The sequence below is a fragment of the Acanthochromis polyacanthus genome, chromosome 5, assembly GCF_021347895.1.
Source record: "Acanthochromis polyacanthus isolate Apoly-LR-REF ecotype Palm Island chromosome 5, KAUST_Apoly_ChrSc, whole genome shotgun sequence".
Lineage (NCBI taxonomy): Eukaryota > Metazoa > Chordata > Actinopteri > Pomacentridae > Acanthochromis > Acanthochromis polyacanthus.
In genome coordinates this window covers 23,883,213-23,907,913 of record NC_067117.1, presented here as the reverse complement: position 1 = coordinate 23,907,913, position 24,701 = coordinate 23,883,213, and the positions used below count along the sequence as shown (strand labels likewise).

At 39.3% G+C, this 24,701-nt stretch overlaps 1 protein-coding gene across 1 annotated transcript; it reads left to right on the top strand.

The window, feature by feature from the left end:
• Positions 1–3,383: 3,383 nt before the first annotated feature.
• Positions 3,384–23,784, top strand: mapkapk3 (MAPK activated protein kinase 3). Its single transcript, XM_022189379.2, has 10 exons — positions 3,384–4,052; positions 10,576–10,715; positions 15,658–15,722; positions 16,166–16,245; positions 16,328–16,454; positions 16,644–16,719; positions 17,494–17,618; positions 18,712–18,797; positions 18,896–18,976; positions 22,935–23,784. The coding sequence occupies exons 1-10, from the start codon at positions 3,762–3,764 to the stop codon at positions 23,088–23,090; spliced, it is 1,227 nt and encodes a 408-aa protein (XP_022045071.1). The 5' UTR covers positions 3,384–3,761; the 3' UTR covers positions 23,091–23,784.
• Positions 23,785–24,701: the final 917 nt, after the last annotated feature.

The window sequence follows — 24,701 nt, the reverse complement described above, 5'->3', positions numbered from 1 at the left end:
TTTCCCTTAACAACCTAGTTTATTATTAGCTCATTTGAATAGAATGCATGTGTGAAATAATCATTGTTTCATTCCTATTTAAAGTTGCTGAAACATTTCTTTTAAATATTTCAGCAGTTCTGAGTAGCTTAATATGTAATTTCTGTCCTGCGTTGATAATTACAGGCTCTTCTTTTTTGGAATGCATGGAACATACAGCAAATACAACACTATCTTTCTGGATGCCAGCCTAAAGCCTCCGGCCTCTTGGGTGTCTAATCTACTTTCGGGGATCAATTTCACAAATAGATGAATCTCTAATGGCATTCCACCTGTCTTCTGGATTAGCCTGTTTTCAGTCCTGCAGGCTTTTCTTAATTGAGCTCTCCAGAATTACAACACAGCCGGATCAGACTTTGAGGCCAGCCAGTAAGCTGACTGCGTCACTAAGGGGTCATTCCACCAGAATTCACCTGATTTAGAAAAAAAAAAAACCAAAGTTAACACTTAACCATCTCATATTTGTCAGATTGTTTTTCTGTGCCCACGTATGTTGTGAAGCAAATGTGTAGAATCTGAGGTAATAGGTAGCATTAGTTATGCTAATTTGTATTGTTCTATCAAAGCAGGTTGTACCATTGAAGACATATGAATGAGCCGGCAACATTTCAAGATTCTAGTGACATTATTTCTGAATTATCAGATTGGCCGAAAAAAAACAATGTAAAAATCAGCATGACTCCATCCCAACCCAATCAACGTTCACCATTTTAAAAAGAAATCAGCCAAAATGATGGTGGCCAGGCGTGCCTCACTTGCTCAAAACATGTTATTCTACATTCCTTTAGCCCACTTTCTGAGTGTCTTTTATCCTCATTGCTTTCGCCATGCGTCCACCCTCAGGTGAAAGTGAAGTCAGTGTGAGAGATAAGGGAAAAAAGCTGTTACATCCTGGAAGGAGGGAGCTGTGATAACAAGGGAGGCCAAAGAGCGCCACAAGTCCGTCATCTGGCTGATCCCCAGACATAACTACAAACCTCAAGGGTCTTCATGGGCTTCATCTACAAGACGCTGACATGAGCTGGTCGGTACATACAGCCTCTGAGACTGATGGGTTTTGGATTAGTTGATATTTTTCTTATATACTGTTTTTGAAAGTTAGCTTCTCCCGTGTTTGAAACCACCACAGATGTTGTGATAGGTGTTGAGGTGCTCTGTCAAGTGCTTGCGTGCATCTCCTTTTGGCGGTTTTATTACTCACCAGAAATAGACTCCAGTTAGTGTCCTGTTTCACGAAGCGTCTGAAAGTGCAGCTCTGTATTTTCCACCCGCAGCACGGCACCAACACTTTGTGCTGGCACGTCAGACTTATCACAAACACTGGACTCAGTGCAGGGATCGAAAAATACAGTTTGAATGTATGTTTTATGTCACTGAACTGCTCTGGGTGCTTTTGTAGAGACTCTACAGACCAGACTCAGAGACACTGAATGAATCAAATATGGATTTACCGTCGTCTGTGTGCTAGATTATTGAACAAACTTTCCCATTTACAACCAAAACCACTCACATCCCGTAGTAATTCAAAATCAAATCAAATACAGATTTCTGTCTGCATCCCATCACAGTAGAAATCACTTCTCTGAAACTCAGTTAAATCTGTCTAACAGGTTTTCACAGTGAAATGGTAATACAAAATTGCCGTTAAAATTGCTTAACTGATTAAATCACTTGTTTTGACGGATCCTCCTGTAATTTTTAGGAACAGAAAGTAGATAGAACGGGATATGATGCCTCCTAAGATATTTTTAAGTGTCATTTATGCCAATTCATTTAGAATTGATGGGCGTAAAAACAAGAGTTATAACTTAACAACAGCTTTATTATCATTGAATTTGAATTCTTGTGTTAAAAATCATGTGAAATCACCAATAGGAGTCAGGAATTCAACTAGCTAGGTAGCTTGTAGCACACCGATATTGCTGGCTATTTAAATAACGTTACTTGAAGGTTACTTAAAGATTATTCATGGAACCTAATGGGAACCTTCAGGGAATGAAATTTATGATGTGACACATTCAGAGGTTGCCTTAAGATGAAAGTTTTAGAACCTTGACAAAATAAAGAAAGCTTATCCTTCAGGGAATGTTCCGAGAACGTACAGTATACAGATCCCATAGGTTCTTGGAACAACATGTAGTAGCTGTAACCAAGGATGTCAGTGGGTTCAGGGAACATTTTGTAAAACTTACATCAAACAACAAAGAACCTTGAAGTCTGTGGAACTATGTTATTTAATAAAGCAGATGCTCTTGGATGCTAAGAAAACCTTCCAAAATGACAACTAGAAAATGTTCGCTAAAAAGGGCAGCAAAGTTTCCTTGGACCTTCAGTTAATGTTTGCAGTATGTTCATCAAATGTTCCATTGTTTGCTTTGCTGTTACATTAGATGACATCTTACATCACACACAGAAAGCTAACAATAGCGAGGTTAAGTGTTGAAATATTAACACTCATTTTTACATTTTTAAAAGATATATTTCTTACTTAATAGCAGTATTTCCTCAAGTACATTCTTTGAACTGGTCCTGCTTTAGTGTATTAATTGCTAGTTACCGTGCTGTGTGCTGATTCTAACACATTTGGGTCTATTATTCAACTTAGTCCATTGAGAATTGTTTTCGTGTATTTGTTTTAGAATACTTTTAATCAGTTACAGCTGTTTTATCTGAGCTGGAGGTTACAAGTTTGTATCTGGATAGCTCTTATGTTATTTCTTCATAATTTTTAAACATTTTTAACATTTCATTTATTTGAGCTGATTTACTATAGTTTTCTTTAAGGTGTGTGCAGTTATAAGTCCACAAATGGGATGTTTTTCATCATTACAGACGGGAGTCTTCTTTTCAGCAGTCCTACTCTTACCTCTTCACTTTCAAATATTAATCATAAAGTCTTTATTTTTTATATGATCTCTCATTTTTTTCATTTTTTGTATGCATATTCCTGTAAAAAAAAAAAAAAGTAAAATGTTCTGTTCTGTCAAAGTGTTGCACCAACATGCCTCAGAGCCTCTGCTTTTCATTTTCTCCAAACACAAAATTATAAGAAAAAAACAACAACAATGCTGTTTAAAGTTTATTAGTGCTACCATCATGCATAGAAAACTGAACTGCAAACTGATCTTGTGGTTAAAGGGGTGTTATTGAAGGTGGACTCATGAACCTGGTTTATCCTGTAACATATCAGGAGCTTCACTTATTTTCTGCACAGAAAATAAAACGATTGTGTGAGCGTTTGGCTCTTGGCTGCACTTGTCCTCTGAGCTGCTCCTTTAAGGACCGGTTCAGTGTGACTTGACTGAAAGAGGGTGGTGCTTAATCAAACACCGACAGAGACTGGACATGTGAACACAGCCAAAGGACGCACTGAGATCACCGGAGTCAGCAGAGAACCGTCTGACAGACATCTGACTAGATTTTACTAGATTTTCATTCTTGTGAACAAAATTGTATTTTCTGAAGCTTTCACCCGAAAAGTTGACAGCGAAATTTTGAAATAACAAAGAAGATAGGCGAATATTTTAAGAAAATAATTTTGTTGAAATAAATATATTGTCTTGAGTTCTGTCAGAGACTGTGGAGTCCCGGACAGGCGGATGCGTTAGTGGTCTCCAACCTCTTTTACCCAGTGACCAGAGGGCGACAGGAGTCATCCCACTACTTTGGTGACTTACTCACGCTTTCCCCTCCTGAGCTGCTGACAAGAAGTCGGTGTGAACATGCTTCAAAATGGAAACGGAAAGGAGAAAGCGCCAAAGGCTGAGGAGGAAGAGACGGACTCGCCGCCGTCTGTCAACCCCAAACAGCCGCAGCAGTGCGCTCCTCCGGGCGCCGACAAGAAGGACGCGGAGCCCACACACTTCTCCGTGCCCGCTTATCCCAAACTGGACATTAAACGCAACGCTGTGACGGACGATTATAAGATCTCCACTCAGGTTCTGGGTTTGGGGATCAATGGCAAAGTGCTGGAGTGTTTCAATAAGAAGACTGGACAGAAGTGCGCACTGAAGGTAATGAAGTCAACAGACACTTTGTTATCAAGTGGATAAAACAACAGAAGCCCACAGACCTCCTCACACTCACTCAGTCATAGCGCAATCACAGTATTATGAGGATTTTAAATAGAAATTGCTGCTACACATTCATCTTTCACAAGCTTTACATAATAACTTAGTTGTTGTCTAGTAACAGGCACCTGTTGGATTGCTCCATATATTTGTCTACATTACAAGCTGCTCCACTACATTTCAGCATTTATAAGGTACGAATGAGTCTTAGTATCTGTCTGTTGTCATCCGGATATGTTTATGATCTTGATATGGAAACATATTTGGTGTGTAGGCTGTGGGGTGGAAACTTGGCTTCCTCTGCAGCCTCGAATCAAGAACTTTGACCTTTATTGAGGTCAGATTTGGGTCACAAACATGCATGACTAACAAAGCAGAGATTGAAAGTGATAAACGAGATCCGTCTTTGTGATGCTGAATGATTCTAACATCGTGGCGAGCAGATTGTGATTGTGATTGGTACATGCATGTGCTTTTTGCGTGTCCTACATGTTCCTGTGCATGTTGCCCACTGAGCTCACACGTGCTATTCGTTGGCAAGTTGGATGCGCCGGTGGTGCTGAGTTTTCTTGAAGTTCAGCCCAGCCCAGGATCAGATGCAAGTTAAGGGACATGTGGTCATCTAGGCATATGCTTCTACATATTACACAGTTTCACGGAGACACACGGATGTTGACAGTGGTACCTTATTCTGGGATCGCTGGAAGCTCAAGCGCTCCCTCACACACTCATACATGCACGGGTGGACGGGCGACACCTGTCACCACTGGGCCACAGACTCAGAGAGATTTACTGGCTTACAGTAATCCATCTGGATCTGAGCTGCCCAACCAGGCAGCAGCAGCAGCAGCAGCGTCACAAGCAAAGCTGCATGCAAACCGGGCCGGGGGGGTACAAGGAGAGACAAAAGACGAAACAGCTGATAACAGGAAATAGGGAGACAGACAAAGGATGAGAGGCCAAAAGGGACAAGATGTTTGATAGCATCATGTCAGAGTGGGAGAGAGCAGCAAACAATTACTGCTTAGACATGGCTGCAAGGAGAACAATAAAAAATGTAATCTGAAAAATCCTCAGGCTACTTGAAGAATTGAATCCTAGATTATTATTTCTTTTTTTTTTTTTGGTTTTGCTAGAAATGAAACAGGGAGCTGTTTGCGTGTTACAACAGCTCAAGAGATGTTTGGGCACTTTAAAACTCTCATGTTGTTCTTTTGCAGTGTTTTTATGTGTTCTCTCACTGACTGTCAGACTTTCCACCTTAGAGCTCAAACATCTTCAAGAACTAACAGTGAAGTCCGGTTTACTTCTACGGAAACACTTTTCAATGCCGGCTGCATCATAACAGTGTCGCCTGGTGCTTCACAGTCAGATAAAACACCACAAACTGACCATAGCCAGCCTCTGACTCATCTCTGCTCTCCGAGAAAAAAGGATTAGAGAGGGTAAAACAAACACTAGACAGTCTCTATTGTCAAGAAAAATGTAGGTACAGCATGTCATATTCTACTTAATTCTCTTCTACATCTCTACAAGAGAATGAACACCCAGGTACGCTAACATGCAGATGGAGAGTGAGGTCAGAAAGAAGTCACACATCTGCAGCACATAGGGGTAATGAGGTTGTTGATGCTGCTTGATGAATGCTGTTTCATTCCTCCTGACAAGCTTTTCGTAGTTGGGAAAATGATCACGCTGTTGGACACATCCAGAGCATCATGTGGTAGGTGCTGTACCTGTCAAACAAAAAATAGACGAGAGATGTAGGAGTAGTGGACATTCAAGCGTCTGAGGCTTGTTCTCGTCTTTTTCGTATCATCTGCGGCATCATATCATTTGAATAAAGCTGCATTTTAAGGCCTTTTACAGTCACTGGTCAAAGGAGCGTCTGTGTTCTGGTCACACTACCTGATCATTGATCTTTAAAGCCACACCTGACCAAGGTATGGATTAACTCAGCGTTTTAAAATCTGTCACCAGAACTTTGTGAAAACACAGTTGAATAATTTTAACCCTTTTCTATTCACAACAGAAATGAGATTTTTAAGTTTGTCTGAGTTAGAAAATTGGACTACTGTCATGCTGCGTTTATGTTTTTGTTTAGCATAGTTCTTTAGGCCTTCTGATATATTTAGTGGTTTGCTCTTGAACCTGAACTGCACCAAACCAGCTAACAGATTTTTGAGTGTATGTGATGTGCCATTTGAGCTAATTTACGACGTTCCATGTTTAATTTATTGCAAGGCAAACAGAAACTGAAGGGAAATGACCGAGAGTGTTTGATGTGGAGGGGAGAGGGAAAGGAGTTGACCAGCTCACTGGCGTTTTAATTAACTGTTGCTCTGAGTGCTAAATGTAATGGATGAATACAGGTTTAATCTACTTTGCAGCAGAGCTGGAGGGGAGCCATCCTTTTAATGTAATTCAGTTACACTCATTAGGATTCTTTAAACTTGGGTTTATCTAACTTGGGGATGGAGAGAGACCTGAACAGTTTGGAAGTGCTTAACTACTAATACCATTAGAAGCACAAATCTGCACTGTGATTGTTTCATTTTAACCACGAAGTGCAGCTGAGCTGCAGGTTTATGTGGAGGCTTCCATTCAATTTAAAACCATCTTGATAATGTGTTTGAGTGTGTTCACCTCTGTGGTCGGCCCACTGGGTGTCCTCTGGGGCCCACACACACCAAAGTGCCAAAGAAAATCTCAGTGGTTTGGTTAAACACTGCATGGAAAGGTGATTTCAAATCTCCTCCAAGCAGGTGGTGCAGTAACAAGGTAATCACTCTCAGAGATTTGGGCTTAGAGGTTGTTTTTGAATGAATGCATCGAGTCATTTGGTGGTTGAGGATCATTGTAGTATTCAAAAGAGCTGAAGGTTGACTTGGCGTTGATTGTTCCTTTGGCCATCTTAAGGCTCATACAGCACAGGAGTTTTAAAATTTGATTGCCTTGTTTCGACAATAACTGGGGATTATACCACAAAGTTTTGTGTTAAGTAGAGAGCAGTGTTCTGAAGTCTTTGAAAATCTATTTATAAATATTGTGCGTGTTCTTAAGTCAGAGGTTTGAAGGTTCTTGAGCAGGGATCAACCAATACAGGTTTTTTAGGGCCGATACCAGTGCTGATTATTGGTAATCAAGAAAGGTTGATAACCGAAATTGTGGACCCAATATACATTAAATGTAATGTTTTAACAGCATGTGATTGCAGAGAACCTGTAATTCATAACTACAGTTCTTCATTAATAAGAGTGACTTATTGAATAATTAATTTGTAAAATAGCAATAGGAGTGATTAAATTAGGACGCTCTCCTCTGTTTATGTGGGATCAACTGAGATTAATCAGTTTGCTGTTCTTCTCTGTTTTCTTAACCTTTCACTGTTCTATTACTTTCATTGTCCACTAAGGTCCATATTAAATTAAATCATGATTAATTATTGTTTTCCAGATTCTATTTCAGGGTAATTTGTTGCTAACTTAGCTGCTAGCCGTTAGCATAGCCTTAGCCACTGTGACAGACGCTAGTTTCCTGGTTTGTAGCAACGTCTCGTGTTGTTCAGCTTTTGCTGCTTGAGAGACATTTCTGTGACCACAGAGTGACGACAGACAGAGAGAGGAGCTGCATCATACCTGAAGTAGAGCATTTAATTTATCAATAATCAGTCAGAAAAATGTTAAATATCGGCCTTGATAATCAGCCAGGCTAATAATCAGTCTATTGCTACTCTTGAGTATGTTGGGTTAGTTTAGTTTCATTTTTTAATGATTATATATGGTTTTAACAGGCAACATCTGTCAATCTTGTCCACATTGAAACATGTCAACAACCTTTAAAGACAGTACAATGAAATGCATGTTACTGAAAAAGACTTTCTACACGACTTTGCTGCAGACTTTATGATCCATACTTTATTGCTAGAAGCTGTAAAGATAAACCACCTCTTTATGAACATACACAGACCAGCGCTCAGACATCCACAAATATTTAATAGAGAGTAAACAAGCTAGAGCAACTGAAGTGTGTGTTTAATGAGGTTCTAGTGAGAGCTAATGTGCTGTTAAACTCAGTGGGCATTAGCGGGTAAAGTGTGTCTCAGGCCGAGTTAAGCTTCTCCTGACACAGATCTGGTCGGTTTCAGTGTCGTGATGTGGTTGATTGGTTTAAACGTCTTCTCACAGAAGATTAACTGTCTCCTTCATCTAATCCTCTGTCTGCTTCCCTCTTTTCTGTGTGTGTTTAATCCACACAGTTCTTTTTTATTGTGGCCAATTCAGTTTCACTGCAGGAAATTAAGGAAACCGATTCACAATATGTGCGCTCCGACCCGAGTCATAAAGCTATAAATGAGACAAACTGGCTCACAGCTATCGTCAAAGTCGAGTTCAAGGGGCCGAGGCGGAGCAAAATAGGACACATTTAGTAGGAGATTAGACAAGTGAAGTCACCGGAAACCCTCAGCTTCTTCTTTCTTCACCCTGCTGGGCTCTGAACTCTCCACTTCCTCTTGAACAGTGCAGTGTTATGAGCTGTAATTTCAGACAGTTGGAGTTTCCAGGAAACTGCGCTGCCTACCATCAGCTGTATATGAAATTTGTGATCATTTCAATGTCAGCCGTGACACAACACAGGTTTGTTTGCACATGTGTTTGTCATACGTCAGTGAGTCTCCGTGTGTGTTACAGACTCGGGCCTCGTGAACAGCAGAACATCAATCTATCACTGTCACCTCTAAAAATACACCATGAGCGTGTGCTATGTCAGAGTCGGCCACCTGCTCTGTGTGTGTGTGTGTGTGTGTGTGTGTGTGTGTGTGTGTGTGTGTGTGTGTGTGTGTGTGTGTGTGTGTGTGTGTGTGTGTGTGTGTGTGTGTGTGTGTGCGTGCGTGCGTGCGTGTGTGTGTGTGTGTGTGTGCTGCATCTGCTAATGTCACACATCCTGTCATGTGACTACACTGCTTTAATAGCTGTATATATGTTCTCATCTTACAGGTAAAGCCTGTCAGTAGTTATTGTCCATTTTATTGTTGTAATCCTGTTTATTTTGCTTTGGTAGTGACCAAACTAACTTTTTGACTTACAAGCTGAAACTAACAATGCATATATTTAATACCGATTAACCCTTTGAACCTCAAAAAACCCGATGACAGGTTTGAAAGGCATATTATCTTTACAAAATCGTTAAAATTACACCTTTTATCAAAGGCAAAAATTGCAAAAAACACAAAGAATCAAGAGATTTTCTATTTTCAGATGGTTCTTGAACTAATCATTTGTGACTTGTCGTCATGTTGGGAAAATGAACCTAATTTTTGATTAATAACAACTTAGAATAAGAATGTCTCATGTTAAAACTGTCTAGCACATAAACTGTTTAGACTAACCACATTGTGTAATATAACAAAAATCCTGCAATGCTTGATGCAGTGAGTGACTCAACTGCATCACTTCCCAAAAATTCACCAATTTTTTGGCTGAACTGCAGTCATTGTCGACACAAAGCAGATAGGAGGCAAGTATGGTAACGAACCAAAAATAAGTAGATTATTTTCCGGTATTGGTAACGTGTGGGCACTTGGAAATAAATTGTATATTGATTCCATTTTGTTTTTAATTCTATTTTTGTCACTTAAATAATCAAAGAGATCCAACTTTTTTTTCTCTCCAACTTTTTTGGTAACTGTTGGCATCATAACTGTGTAATAGTGCACAGAAGACATTTTATGTTGTCCCCTTCTAGCCATGGCTATGCTGTTTCCATAGAGGTGCAGGACTTTATATTGCAGTGAAAAATGAGTCCACAGTGAGTAGAAATGTTACAGCAGCAAGACACGCCCAGAAAGTGTTTGATGTTCAGAAGGTTAACCTCCGAGTTATCACCTCAGTTATGCTATATAATATAATATCCACCACAGCTTTATAATGGCTAACTTTATGTCTCTTGTTTTGTCTGATAAACCAAACCTCCAATGATAGAGAGCTTATAAAAATATGAAAAAACAATACATGATCACAACAAGAAAGATGGAAGCAGGAAACGGGTGTTTTTGCTCTAACTTCCCACTCTCAATTAAAGCAGATCAATTCAAAGTTGATCCTTGGATCAACCTTGGATTGGTTGTTTTGTTTTTTGTATTGTTTCTCTTTTGCCTTTTTGACACCGTTACATGTCTGAAATAAATGAATAAATGAATGTAAGAATCAGCTTGTATTACAGTACTATTATATGCCATTTCAATTCAGCATGTTCTCTGAAACAATTAGACTGATGTCATATATTTCTGTTTTATTAGACATGTTCAACTTTAATATCTAATTTCTAACTACAGTCTGGTCTGAATCTTAACTCGGACAACAGATATGTGCTGAAGTCTACATACCCACACCGCCAAAGTGAATGGATCATAACACTGAGTGAGTGTAAACCGCTAATGAATTATTTATCGTTTTGTCTCTCCCAGATACTCTACGACAGTCCCAAAGCGAGACGAGAGGTGGAGCTTCACTGGAGGGTGTCTGCGGGGCCCTACATTGTTCGGATCCTGAGCCTGTATGAAAACATGCATCATGGGAAGAAGTGTCTGCTCATCGTCATGGAGTGGTACGATTCACATTTCACCACTTTAACTGTCACACACCTGCCTGAACACCGGCAGCTACTTGCTTCCTTGTTATATCTCTGTATAGTGGCGAGTTTTTGAACTGAGAGACTAAAATGTCCCATGTCTCATATTTTTCTTTAAAGACTAAAGAAATATATATTTATATATTGTTTTGAAGCTTAAAACAATGCTGCTTTCTTCTTTGTAGAAAGTTGACATTAGGTAGATGAGTGTTTTCCATTGGACACGGTGATGATTCACGATATTTTAATGTCAGACACCAACAGTGACTACACATTCCCAGAAGTCAAAGCTGTGAGTGGGAGCAAAGATTTTCAAATAATGACGTGGATTTGTCCAACTACTTGTAACAAACTTGTTTCCGACAAATACGAACAGACAAATCCAGCATAGTTGCAGATCTGAAAACAGGAAATTCAAGTGTCACTGCTTTGTTGTCACAGGTTTCCAATCTCAGGTTTGCACTGAGATTGATTCACTTTTACTTTGTGTCAAATAAAGAAAGATTTACATCATGCATCCTGTTCATGAATGAGATATATATAAAGATTTACAACCTGCCCACATGTTCCTCTGAGAAGATGTCAACACCACCGTATCACACTTTGACTGCATAAAATACTTACAGCACAGATTGAAACACGAAACTGTTGATGATTCTTTCAATACAACATTATTTTCTGTGACAAAAAGAAAAGAGATAGAAAGTTTTTAACTTTGATTATAGAAGTCAGGATTTTAGGACCTCATATAGTAATATTCAGAAGAATCAAGATGCTCCTCAATATGGGGTTTCCTGTTGTAAAATGATAAAGATAAGAAAGTTAAATGTCAATTGTGGATCTTCAGTCAAAGATTATGTTGTAAGAAAAAGCAAAATATAGCTCATATTACAGTAAGTATGCAACAGGCCTCCTTTTTTCAAAACTTTATAGTTGCTCTTTGTGTTGCTCTTCCATTGTCTCATCTTCCAACAGTTTGCATGTTCTCCCTGTGCATGTGTGGGTTTTCTCCGGGTACTCCGGCTTCCTCCCAGAGTCCAAAAACATGCTGAGGTTAACTGATTACTCTAAATTGCCCGTAGGTGTGCGAGAGTGATTGTTTGTCGACAGACTGGCGACCTGTCCAGGGTGTCCCCTGCCTTCGCCCGAGTCAGCTGAGATAGGCTCCAGCACCCCCCACGACCCTAGTGAGGATAAAGCGGTGTATAGAGAATGGATGGATGGACCATCTTCCAACACCTTTTGTACACATGTAGTCCCATAATATCACACTCCCACCTCTGTGCTTCACTGTCAGGACCACTGTGAGTCTGATTAGTGGTATTATTGCTTCTTCTGTACCTCCTGACTGCTGCTGCAACTGTATTTCCACGAGTATCCATCTGATCACCAATCTCCTTGTACCTTTTTGTGAACTCTCACAACCAGATTTTTCAGTTGCTCTGATAATTGTTTCCAGTGTGAAGCAGATATGCAGGTAGACACAGTTCATAGGTCCAAAACTGAGAAGGTTTTTTTTATAACCATGTTCATAAAGTGAGGCTGATTAGAAATAACAGGTTTACTCAGTTTTGTTTCAGTGATCACAAGTGTATTCACTTTTGTTGAACAGAGTTTCTACTTTGGGGCTTTTATTTTCAACATAATGTTTAAACATATTTGTGTTTGATTGTTTATAAGAGGAAACACCAACTTGTCAACTGAGAAATAATGCAATAATTAAGAGGTGATGCCTTTTTGAATCATATTTTTATATATACTTTATTGATCCTGTGAGAGAAATTGTCTTTTTGAATTTCTCAGCTTATGAGGATGATAAGTTAGGGGGCCATAACATTGATCCGACCTTTTGAATAGTAGCCTAGACCACTGAACTTTAAGCGATTTTGCACCGGGATTTCTCTTGTGATCAAAACCATTCTCCTGTAAATTATCAAGAAAGTTGTTTTCCTTAATATATCTAGCATGCGAATGTACTGTTGTCACATAAAAATAGAGGCGCTCGTATAAGCTCTGTGCCACTGAGAGCAGAACATTTATACAAGCTAAAGGTCAATCAAAGACACTCTGAGGAGACAAAGTGAAGACGTCGGCACTCATCATAAGATAAAGTCTGAATTCCGTCTGTGCTTCAGGTGTCATGTCCAAAATAACGTCTCCAATGACTGTGTGTCTGTGCTTTGACTTGCATACATGCGTCTCTGGACTCTGGACTTTTTATTGCCATCTTTGTAAATGGAAAAACACATGAAAATCCAGAGAAAACAAAAAGAGAAACTACAGAGAGCAACAAAAGAGAAATGACACCGTCCTGTTGGTGGGAACTTTAAACAGTAACTAACTGATTCTCACTTTCGTTGACACATTAAATGTTTGCATTATACCGTATGTAGTGACCTTGTGCACATGCTCAGTACACACAGTAAGAGGTTCACTGCTGCTGCTTCCGGCTTGATTAAAAGGTCAAAGGAGGACAGTTCAATCCACTGCAGATAGTCGGTTTAGCAGTCAGCTATCTGATTGTTCTGTATGTAAACCACAAAAACTACGCTCTTACTTCATGCACTTAAAAGCACACCCACTTGGCAGTGAGCAAAAACATCTTTTTCTGAGGAACTGAAGGGAGACTTTCAGTATCGGTGATTACTAGGATGTGTGATTATGAATGCTGGGGAGTCAGAAGCTCAAGATCTGATATAACACTAAAAATGTTTGTGGTTAAAGTCTCTGAACTTTTGAAAAATTAAACCGTAGATCTCATGTTTGAGGTGTAGCCAAGTGTTTGAACAAAAGAGATGTATATTTGTTCAGTGATTATCTGTGCTAATTTAATGATTCAGTTACTAAACCAGAAATTAACCCGAGCACAAGGCTTACATATGATCATGGCAACCGTGAATGACTATTTTTTGTTACACATGACACAAATAGTTCCCATGTTGCTGCTTGTTTATGAAATACTTCCCATTTCATGTAAAAGGGGACCACAGCTGCTAACCTAGCCTCTTATTGTTTTTACAGCTTCAGTTTCACTTACCGTTTCTCCTAAAAATATATAAGTGAAATGAAATTGAGGTGAAATGAGAACCTCAAAGCTTCATGTCTGCTCAGAGTGTTCAAACTGTAGAAAAGGAATTTTTCTCAAAGTGTAAAACACAGTGTTGATGATTTATTACCTCCGCCAGGAGGTTATGTAATCACCGGAGTTTGTCTGTTTGTCTGTTAACAGCATAACTCAAAAAGTCATGGACGGATTTTCACCAAATTTTTACAGAATGTCCGGAAGAGCAAAAGTAACAATCGATTAGATTTTGGAGGTGATCCGGATCACCGTCTGGATCCAGGATTTTTTTTGAAGGACTCTGTACAATTGAGAGATGGCTGCCAGTCCTTCAAAAAAATCCTGGATCCAGACGGTGATCCAGATCACCTCCAAAATCTAATCGATTGTTACTTTTGCTCTTCCAGACATTCTGTAAAAATTTGGTGAAAATCCGTCCATGACTTTTTGAGTTATGCTGTTAACAGACAAACAGACAGACAGAGAGACAAACAGATGGCCTGGCGGAGGTCTGCGCTCTCCGAGTGCTTTTCTAGTTGTGTTTTGAAAACTCTTCATTATAAGTTAAAAGCTGCAACTAATACAACAAGTATAACTGTCAGAAGTTTTCAGCTGCCAGGGTGCAAAAAAAGCAAAAAAAAAGAAAAGAAAAAAGAAACTGGGTTATTTCTCTTTCCTCTGTTTATAATGTCATTAAATCTTTAAAAAATAACTCTTGAGGAAACGATCAAATCTGCAGCTGTAGTTATGAATTTAATGTATTAAGACACTTGTTGATCAGATGCCCTGCTACCCTTTAATAAGAGGTCAGAAGGTTCAAATGACAACTAACTGGGTCTCCATGATGAATCCTAGAGTTTAAAAGGTGAATAGGAAAAGTTGAATATCAACCACAATCTGGCAACCCAAAAGCTGTTCTCGTTATTGGCTGCTATCTGATCGAGTGACTAATTTAGCCGACATTAATAAATTAAAATCAATATGTGCATTTTATAAATAATTTAAATATAAATGATTAGAAAGTGGTATAATCCTTAATTTCAGTCTACTTTGGACTTTACTTGTGACAGCTTGTGCAGATGTAGATGTTTGCAATAAAATAAAGAAAAAAGGATGTGCTACTAAGTGACTTTAACCTCAACAACTGAATTTTGAAAACATGTAACATTTATTTTGACGGAGCATTCTCAATAACTATGACATTTTCTCACAAGTAGGCTGCTTAAAATCTGTCAAACACTTGACATTTCCCCTGTTTGAATTGGTGATTTTAAGAAAAATATCAAACATGTTGTGTCTAAACTGAACACACAAAAAAAAGTGAGTGCACGCTTAAAAATGTGCAATTAACAAATGAATCTTCTAATCAGTCAAACACCAAATAACAGCAGAAATATGTTTATCGGTTATATTTCCATATAATAGAATATATTAGAATATATATTAGAATATATTTCTATGCAATAAATATCTTTGTAGGCTCTTGTATTAGTCAGGTACATTAATATTTTTACATAACATTCTGAGGTCTTAATCGTAATATTTCGATATATAATACTGTAAGATCTCCTATTAGTCACATACATTTATATTTTACATAAATTATATATATTATATTTAAATCACTCAGGTACATTTTTACATTCTAAATAATACTGTAGGATCTTAACATTAATATTTGAACTTGGTTGTTAAATTCATGGTGAGTCTTATTTCTCTCTTGTTCTAAAAGTGCTGTAAAAATAACAGTAGCTTGACTCGACTAGCCTTAATGCCAATAAGTTGATCAGCATATTGATTGTGACTGAATCCAAGGTTAAACAATCCATGTAATGTTCTCTTTGCCTGTCTGTCCAGTATGGAGGGAGGAGAGCTGTTCAGCAGAATCCAGGCCAGAGGAGATCAGGCCTTTACTGAGAAAGGTGAGGACTGATGGATGGATGGATGGATGGATGGATGGATGGATGGATGGATGGATGGATGGATGGATGGATGGATGGATGGATGGATGGATGGATGGATGGATGGATGGATGGACATTAGACACGTAGTAAAGGACAGAATATACAGATGTTCTTTTAGTTACCGTAAAGGAAGCACACATTGGTATCAAACACTTCTACAGTTTGATTTGATGAAATACTCAGCAACAAGCATTGAATCCCCTCTTTATAATCTCATAAATTAACATTTAATTGTATTTCGATTGACAGTACCAGATATACAGAGAGCATGCAAGTCTGGCTCTTTCAGTTAACTGACATTTTTCTCATTTTGTTCAACGTAATCTCAGTTTTGTTTGTTGCCTCTCGGTATATATTATTTCTTCGGGTTTGAGAGAGTTTGTTTATCTGTTTTCTCCCAGAGGCGTCTGAGATTATGAGGGACATCGGCACGGCCATCGACTTTCTCCACAACATTAACATCGCGCACAGAGACATCAAGGTGAGTGTGGATGCAAAACCATAAAGCCTGCAATCTCTAAAACTACGATGTTCATCTTTTCTTCTTCTGCCTCCCCCTACAGCCAGAGAACCTGCTGTACACCACTAAAGAGAGAAACGGGGTCCTGAAACTGACAGACTTTGGCTTCGCTAAGGAGACCACACTACACAACCCTCTGCAGACGCCCTGCTACACACCGTATTATGTGGGTGAGTTGCTTTGTGCCGTTTTCGAGAAATTATGACAGATGGATCATTTAGAAAAAAGTCTAATTCTTGTGTTTACAGCGGTTTAACAGAGGTTTTAAAAGGAATATACTTTGGAGTCATTTGTAACCTCTACAGTACGCCCCTAATCTTTGTTTGCATGTTGTTTGTGTTTGTGGTGTTGCTGATAAGCTCCTGAGGTTTTGGGTCCGGAGAAATATGACAAGTCATGTGACATGTGGTCTCTGGGCGTCATCATGTACATCCTGTGAGTACTGGCTGTCAAGTATTTTTGTATGTGGATACCAAAGGCGCTAAAAGTCTTTCCACCCTGTACAGAAGTGAAAGTACCAACACAAAAATGCTCCATTTCTAGGCGAAGTCCTGCATGAAACACCTACTGAAACAAAAGTACATTAGCATTAATAACAAACTGTAGTTGAAATATCAAAGTTGAAGTACAGATTTCATCCCTCTGCCTGATATATTTTAATAAATGGCATATTTAGATTATTAATAGTGTGTCAGCAGCATGCTACTGCTGCATGTCTGAACTATTATATATACAGTTATACACAGAAAGAGACAGCTGATGCATCTTTGTGGTCATCAGATGAATAGTTTTTTGATAAATGAATTAGTTTTCAGTCTTTCTACAATCGTTTTTTTCAAAATATTGGAACATTTGAATACTTATTGAAATGAAACCATCTGATGAGTTTAGGGGGGGGGGGGGAAATCACTATTTGCCAACAAGACTGGAAACTGTTAGCAATGTTGCCTGTTGAGTAAAATAATTATCTTAACAGTAACTAAAGCTGTCAGACAAATGCAGGGAAACAGAAAGTACAAAATTTCCCTTTCAAATAGAGTGGAGAGGAAGTATAAAGTAGCATAAAATGTAAATACTCAAGTAAAATACAGGTACTTCGAAATAGTTCATGATTTGAGTAAATGTAAATGTACTTATATATTTCCCACAATAAGGTGAATCTAAGACTTTAAACTAGTTCTGACTGTCTCTATGCGTTTGTCTCTGCAGGTTGTGTGGTTTCCCTCCGTTTTATTCCAACACAGGCCAGGCCATTTCTCCAGGGATGAAGAGGAGGATAAGAATGGGCCAGTATGAATTCCCTAATCCAGAGTGGGCTGAGGTGTCTCAGGAAGGTGAGAATCTGGTCCACCCTGATCCCTACACACTAAAAACCTTAAAAAAGATCTCTGTTTTGTAAATCACAACCATTGCATACATCGAACAATATATACAGACAGACACGGCAGCCACTACACGTGCAGCGAGTTCAGACATATTCAGTAAACAATTTGAGAGACCAAGCGGAACATCTAAGCTGCAAATGCACAATTTTATTGTTTTCCATCAGAAAACGTCATCAAAATGATATGAAAGCACTTACGTAATGTGAGCAGCGCTGATTTGTTTGTCTGCAACTGCGTAAAGCATTGTAACGTGTTGCAAAGCTTGCAGAGGAAACTATGAAACTGTAGCGCTGCACTGATTCTGACTCTGCAGGTTTGATGGATGACTAAGTCATGTTGAGATATGCTCATACTGAAAACCTCAGAGAGAGGATGGGGAACAGCTGGTGTAAAAACGCTACGTCATGGGACTTCAGTTTGCATCTTGCTGCTGCCTACGCTTAAGATTATACGTGCACTCACCAAAGCTGAGTTTCAATATACAGGAAATGTTCCTTTCTGCTTCAGGTAAATTGTGGTCTGTAATTTAGATTAGTATTAAGCCTAGCTGTTTTAACGCATGGTGAGAATTTGTCAAAAACTAAATTTTTCAGTTATTTTTGATAATTTCATAAACAAAAGTGCATAATATTCTTGAGTAAATTGGCTAAAAGCCTCTTGTGGGGACATCAAAAGTTCCTCAATGTAGGAAAAACTCTGCTTTAATCTCTCTAAATGTCGTTTCCATCTTCCACACTCATTCACAATCAATTTCTTGCTTTTCTAGTTGTGCGATTGTACGACAACATCAAGTAATCCCACCTAAACTCCTTACACGTATCTCAGAGCAAACAGCCAGCTGGTGTTCTCGTCTTAACCAACAATGACAGTGTGTGACTCTGTGCACACACCGTCATAAATCTATTTTTTCACTCTCTCGAATAGTCCCATTTGCTGTGTAAGTAGGCCAGTCGGTGCCTGAGACCAGGAAAAGCTTTGCGATATTTGCATGTCGGTGTGTGTTGCTAATGTGAATGTATTTGCATTGCCTTTGCTCTCCCAGCAAAAGATTTGATCCACCAGCTGCTGAAAACAGACCCCAACGAGAGAATGACCATCACTCAGTTTATGAACCACCCCTGGATCAATGTAAGTCAAGAACAGAAACTCTTCATATACAAACTGGTCTGTTTATCTGTGCACTGATTGTTTACATCTGTAAATGTCTTTGTTTTTGCACTCTGCAGCAGTCCATGGTGGTTCCCTCCACTCCACTCCACACCACCCGGGTCCTGACTGAAGACAGAGAGATGTGGGAGGATGTAAAGGTCAGAACAACACTGACACCCTCTGGTTATATGTTGGCATTACATGCTGTTACTGACAGCCTTTTGAAACTGTACCCAGTGGGAAGGAGGACTCAGTCATTGGTGCAGAGACAACAACCATAGGGACAATTTTGGGGATCAAAATTGACATTTAAAAAAAGATGGTATTAAACATTACAAAAGTGGCTTAAAGAGCATTTCCTATTTCAGTGACAGAAGTAATGCACAAATATTGACCAAACTGTAAAAAGAAATTACTACGGTTTAAGGATTAGATTTCAAAATTTCTAGTCTCTAGAATTGGGAAAAAGTGATAAACCTTCTAGAATACAGCAGAATTCCCCACTTCAATCTCCAAGTTTGCAGTGCTGTTTCCTAAAAGTAGGAGTTTTCAAGCCAAAGCTCAGATTCTCCTGACACTGACACTGAAATATTGCCGTCCAGGTCACTTTTAACTACAGCTTTAAAAAGTCACAGATGATGGAAATCCATTTGCATTGAGCTTTGTGGCTGTTCTAAACTTGGAGGTTTAAAGTTAAAGTGTCATTACTCAAGCTCAATATTAAATGGCCTGGCACCGCCTCCTCTGAGGCAATTCATCCATCAAAAAAAACGGTAGAGCAACACGATCTCAAAGCAGAGGAGACTGTGCCATTCCATACAGAAACAGTACTATCGGTAAGATGAGCCTCTCAGTAAAGGCAGCTGAAACCTGGAATAGTGTTCCATCATATATCAGACAGATTTCTTCTCTTGGATCCTTCAGTAGATCAGTCAAACTTTGGCTTCTTGACAATCAAACCTGCAGCCACAGCGTAGACATGTAGTTTTATTAATTTCTTTATAGTTCTTTTTTTTTTTCCTCTTATGTCTTATTTAGTCAGTATATTGTTTGCTTGCATAATGTCTGCGAATTTTAACTTTGTTTCATGCTGTGTGGCCTTGTTTTAATTTCTGTAACATCAACCTGCCCTGGGACTACAGATGAAAATTAGCCACTCTGGCTAACTCTGGCATATTTACATGTGGACCTTGTTGGACTCATGTTGATTAATATGCACTGTCCCATTCTAAATAAATAAATGAATAAAAAATGAAGCCTCTACACAACTAGAAACTGAGCTGCCTTATTCCAAAAAAACAATAGTCATCAACCTTTGTGTAAGCCTGCGTCGTCATTGCTGGTTGATTCCAGTTGAGTCATTCTGAATAAGCAGCTGCCTCCCCGTCCACCAGGTTTATTTACTCTCTACAGCTGCTTCTGCCAACTCTAAAATGTATCAAGCACCAGCAAAGGTGGCCGAATGTTTTGCTGTTGGCTGCAGGAGTGAACACAAAAGTCTTCATGCACTGCCAGCAGAGAAAGAACTGGAGATCTAGTGGATTACTGGTATTTTAGAGGCCAGTGTCCCCACAACAAACTAAAATCCTTAGTGTTGGCGCATTGTGGGGATGATGTAGCTAACAGTAGGGTTGCTCATATGCCCACAGGTTAGAGCTTTGTGGAAACCGTAATGCTGATAGAAATTCAGAGGGGATGGCAACTTTTAGTCTGATTTGAAACCAATAAATAAGGACTGGATGTGTTACTGTTTATTTTTTATGTTGATTGTTCTGCCTCAGTGCAACTTGAACTCAGCCGGTGATTACATCAGTTTTCTTCTCTCCTGCTGTCTGGGCTCACATATACTGGATTTTAATACATCACACTTCCCCATAAAGTTGTTCTCATTTAGATTTTCTATTTCTGTTGTCAGACAACAGAGCGAGTATGAAATAGTGACTAAAACCTAGCCCTTATATGTTAATTGCCAGTCACTTCAGAGCCAGTACCAAGCTGAAGGTCTGCACTAATTTAATGTAAACTGATATTTAAAAATAATAATGATAAAAATAATAATACATAATTCTTACATGCCACTTTTCAAGATACTCAAAGGTGCTTAACAAAGTAGGTAGGAACACACACACGATTAAAATACAATGCAGGAAATAAATAGAATATAGTGGAAAGGGGAGCATATTTACATGTAAACTTAGAAGCGATGGTCTTACACACTCTTTCACACCCATATCAGCAGCTGTGACTCACTGTTAATCTCACACTATCAGTCAGAGATGCAGAGATAGTCTTCTTCCTGAAGGGGCGTAGACAGCAGCAGTTCAGCTGCATTTAAAGCTACAGAAACTAATGCAGTTTTTTCAGCAGGACTAAAACCATCAGTTATACAGCCATGATGAATGAACCATCTATGCAGTATTCTGAACTGAAAATTTAAGACATTCTGTGGAAGAATTATTATCATTAAGTTGCTGAAAATGACCACAATATAGAACCTTTAACCTGTAAATCGATTTTCATCTGTAGAATTAATCTAGTGGCACATTTTTGGGGGGATAATGATTGCTATCCTTAACGGAATGAAGTAAAGATTTTTTTCGTGTCACCATCTTGATGATCCCCCAGACTGCCACCAGGGGGAACAAGTGGTCACAGTCTGTACTCAGCTCAACATTTAACACAAACACCTGAACACGAAGGAGCTCAACAAAAAGAGCCCAACGTTTTCCCTCTGATTTATACAAAGAAATGAATGTACTGTTTCCTCACATCAAGTCAGTGTTGGGATATTTCCCCAATCCGTTGGGAAATCACATATTATTTCAGTGGCTGTGAATGATGGGTAGAATGATACATTCCTTCACAACAGCTCAATGAACGGGTTTGAATTGATATGGTATGAAAAGACCGTTCTCCAAAATGATACGCACACAATGCGCCACTGTTCAGTGCTGCAACGGGCACTGCTGTGTTGCGTAAAAATTTCACAGATTGCACTTGTGAAAAGAACAAACCACTTCTCAAAAAGCACAAAAACAGAATAGTTCAAAATTTCTACATCGGCAGTATGGATCAGAATAGCCTTTATTCCTGAACAATAAAGGACGAACAGTTGGAGAGTTCGGACTGAGGCCAGTTTTGGCTCCAGTGTCAGTTCCCAGACTTTCCTCAGTGTCCATCTTTGCTTATTTTTTCCTGCACAGATAATCAAATTAATATCTGAGAACCGATTACGTGTTTGTTTATGTTTCGTTGCAAAAAAGTTGACAGTTCAGGAAGTTTGGATAGTCTTAGCTTAGCAGAAAGCCTGGAAACAGCTAATCTGACCAAAACTAGTAAACTCTATTAACACGCCTAAAGCTTCCTAATGAATGTACTGCTCATTTTATCTCTGTAGTTGTTGTAATATATAATACAAAAAATATATACTACAAAATTCTACACATAAACAGAACATTTACAAGAATATTTCTAGACTAGCAGTAACTTCCTGGTTGCCTGGCAACTGCTGCCTGCTGATAAGTACAGCAGCACTTAATCCTCTCTAAAACCCCAACTTGACCTTGTTATATTTAGTCTTTTTTGTGATTTAAGACTCAAGATTTCTTTATTTGTCATTTGTTTGTGTGCCTGTGTACACAAAAACTAAATATCGTTCCAGCAGCCTGCATCAGTCCCACAGAAAACACAACAAATCCAAAGTGCAATACAAAAACCGGATGTAATGTGATGATTAATGACCTTTAGATGTGTCTGCAGTTGAAAGTTGTTGCCGAGCCAGGCAGCTGTTTATCCTATTTTCAGTCCACTGTTTGCCATTTTAAAATAACCGACTGCTGGTTGCGTCTTGATTTTTTACCACGTATACTGCACTGTAGTAGTTTAAATGTTCTGTGTTAATTTTCAGCAAGAAATCAAATAAATGTATCTCCTAAATTGTCAAGCTATCACACATTTGTCAAAATCCTAAAGCACCAGTTTGAATGATGCCGCCTTTGAAAAGCTTAAGTAGAGGCCTGTTATAGGACACCTCAAGTCCAGTTGCTACAAACTATAGTGGACTTTGCTGAGCTAACGCACTCAGCTAAACCTGATCCTCTGCCTCGTTTCTCACAGGAGGAGATGACCAGCGCTTTAGCCACCATGCGTGTGGACTACGACCAGGTGAAGATCAAGGATCTCGACACGTCCAGCAACCCACTGCTCAACAAGAGGCGCAAGAAGGCGGCTGCAGGCGCCAAGGGTGGCTCCACGGTCTGCCAGAGTCAGTGAGACCAAGAAGGCAGAACAACGAATGACAAAGAAAAGAAGCTAGAAAAATTATTTAGAGAGCTGCTCCGGACTCCTGAGAGACTGGACGCTAAGGAAGTCTTCTCTGGAATAAAGGGACAATACTGGAGCACCAGTGTCGAAGCTGGACGTTCATAGGACATAACAAGACATGATATCACCCGTTTCTTGTCAGTAGAAATCAACAGCTCTGCTCACTGTGGGCCTGTCCGTCAATTATTTTATACATGTTTGTACTTTTTAGAACTTGCCTGTTTGTGTGTGTGTGTGTGTGTGCGTGTGTGTGCAGACATGAAGCATTTGCAGTAGTAATCTTTTGTTGAATCCCTGGAGCTTCAGAGAAAGTAAGTCTCTTTGGTTCTTAAAGACGTTTCACCTCTCATTCAAGAGACTTCTTCAGTTCTAACTGACTGATGGGGAGTTTCTGATGTTTATAACTCACACGGCTAATTTGTTTAATCCTCGACTGCCTGTTTGAGGTCTCCTTTGCAACTATGCACCAGTGTGCAGACCACACACAGACAAAGAAACCAACTGCAGACAGACTGTGAAACTACAACACTTTGTTTTTGATTGTGCTGTCTTAATCTTGTCTTTCTGTCGCTTCCTTCCTTCCTTTCAGGGTCAAATCAAAATCAAACACTTTCTTGTTAATAAAATGTAGCCTCTGTAATGACATAGACTTCAACTCGAGCCGTTATTTTACACTGAAGCTACAATGAAACGGCCTCCAGCTCCCTATTGAGTGAAATGTTTGACTGAAAGCTGCAGATAAGATTGTGTCCTATGAATGAAGCAACGAGAGGCAGCTTCCTGTCAGCGTCAGGCTACAGCAGTGGGGTAACAGTTGCCTGTGCTACATGGATGAATTGTGACACTTGCCCTCAGAAACATCTTGTGTTTATGGTGGTTGAGCAAAATGCTGCTAGTAAACAGCGGCTGCAATTCCCCTTCGCAATAAAGCATGTCAGTGTTGCCATTAATATTGGAAACCTAATCTGTAGGATGCATCTACTCCATGTTGACATTCATTTTTATTCACTTTCATGTGGTCGTCTTAACTATTGTTTTTCTAAGCGCGCCTTTTGGGCTTTGTGAGGCCGCTATAAATAGCAGCAGCAGTCATTTGGGACGCAGCCATTTGACTTGGAACTGGAAAAGGTCGACATTATGTTTCGTTTATACGGTAAGAACCTTTCCCCCACTTTGATCACATGGTCCTCCTGCGGTATTTAGGGGACGGATGAAGGGAAACTAACCATTTGGCTTCCCTGCTGTAAATATGGGTCATGATTAAAGCATGACCTCTCAGCTGTTATATGACTTTGAAACACAAACACACACACACACAGTGAACAAGACCAACAATAAGAAAGTCTGAGAGTGTTTTCAGGTGGAATTTTACAGTGTGTTGCAAATTACATATTAAGTCAGGGAGACACAATGACAAGTGTTTTTTTCTATATTAGTCAGCGACTCTCTCAAGACAAGTTCAGCCATGATTATGCCATGTATCTGTTACCACGAATATGATGTTGACATAACAGTCTCGTACACTTCCTATTAGTATTATTCCACAGAAGCCACCAATCC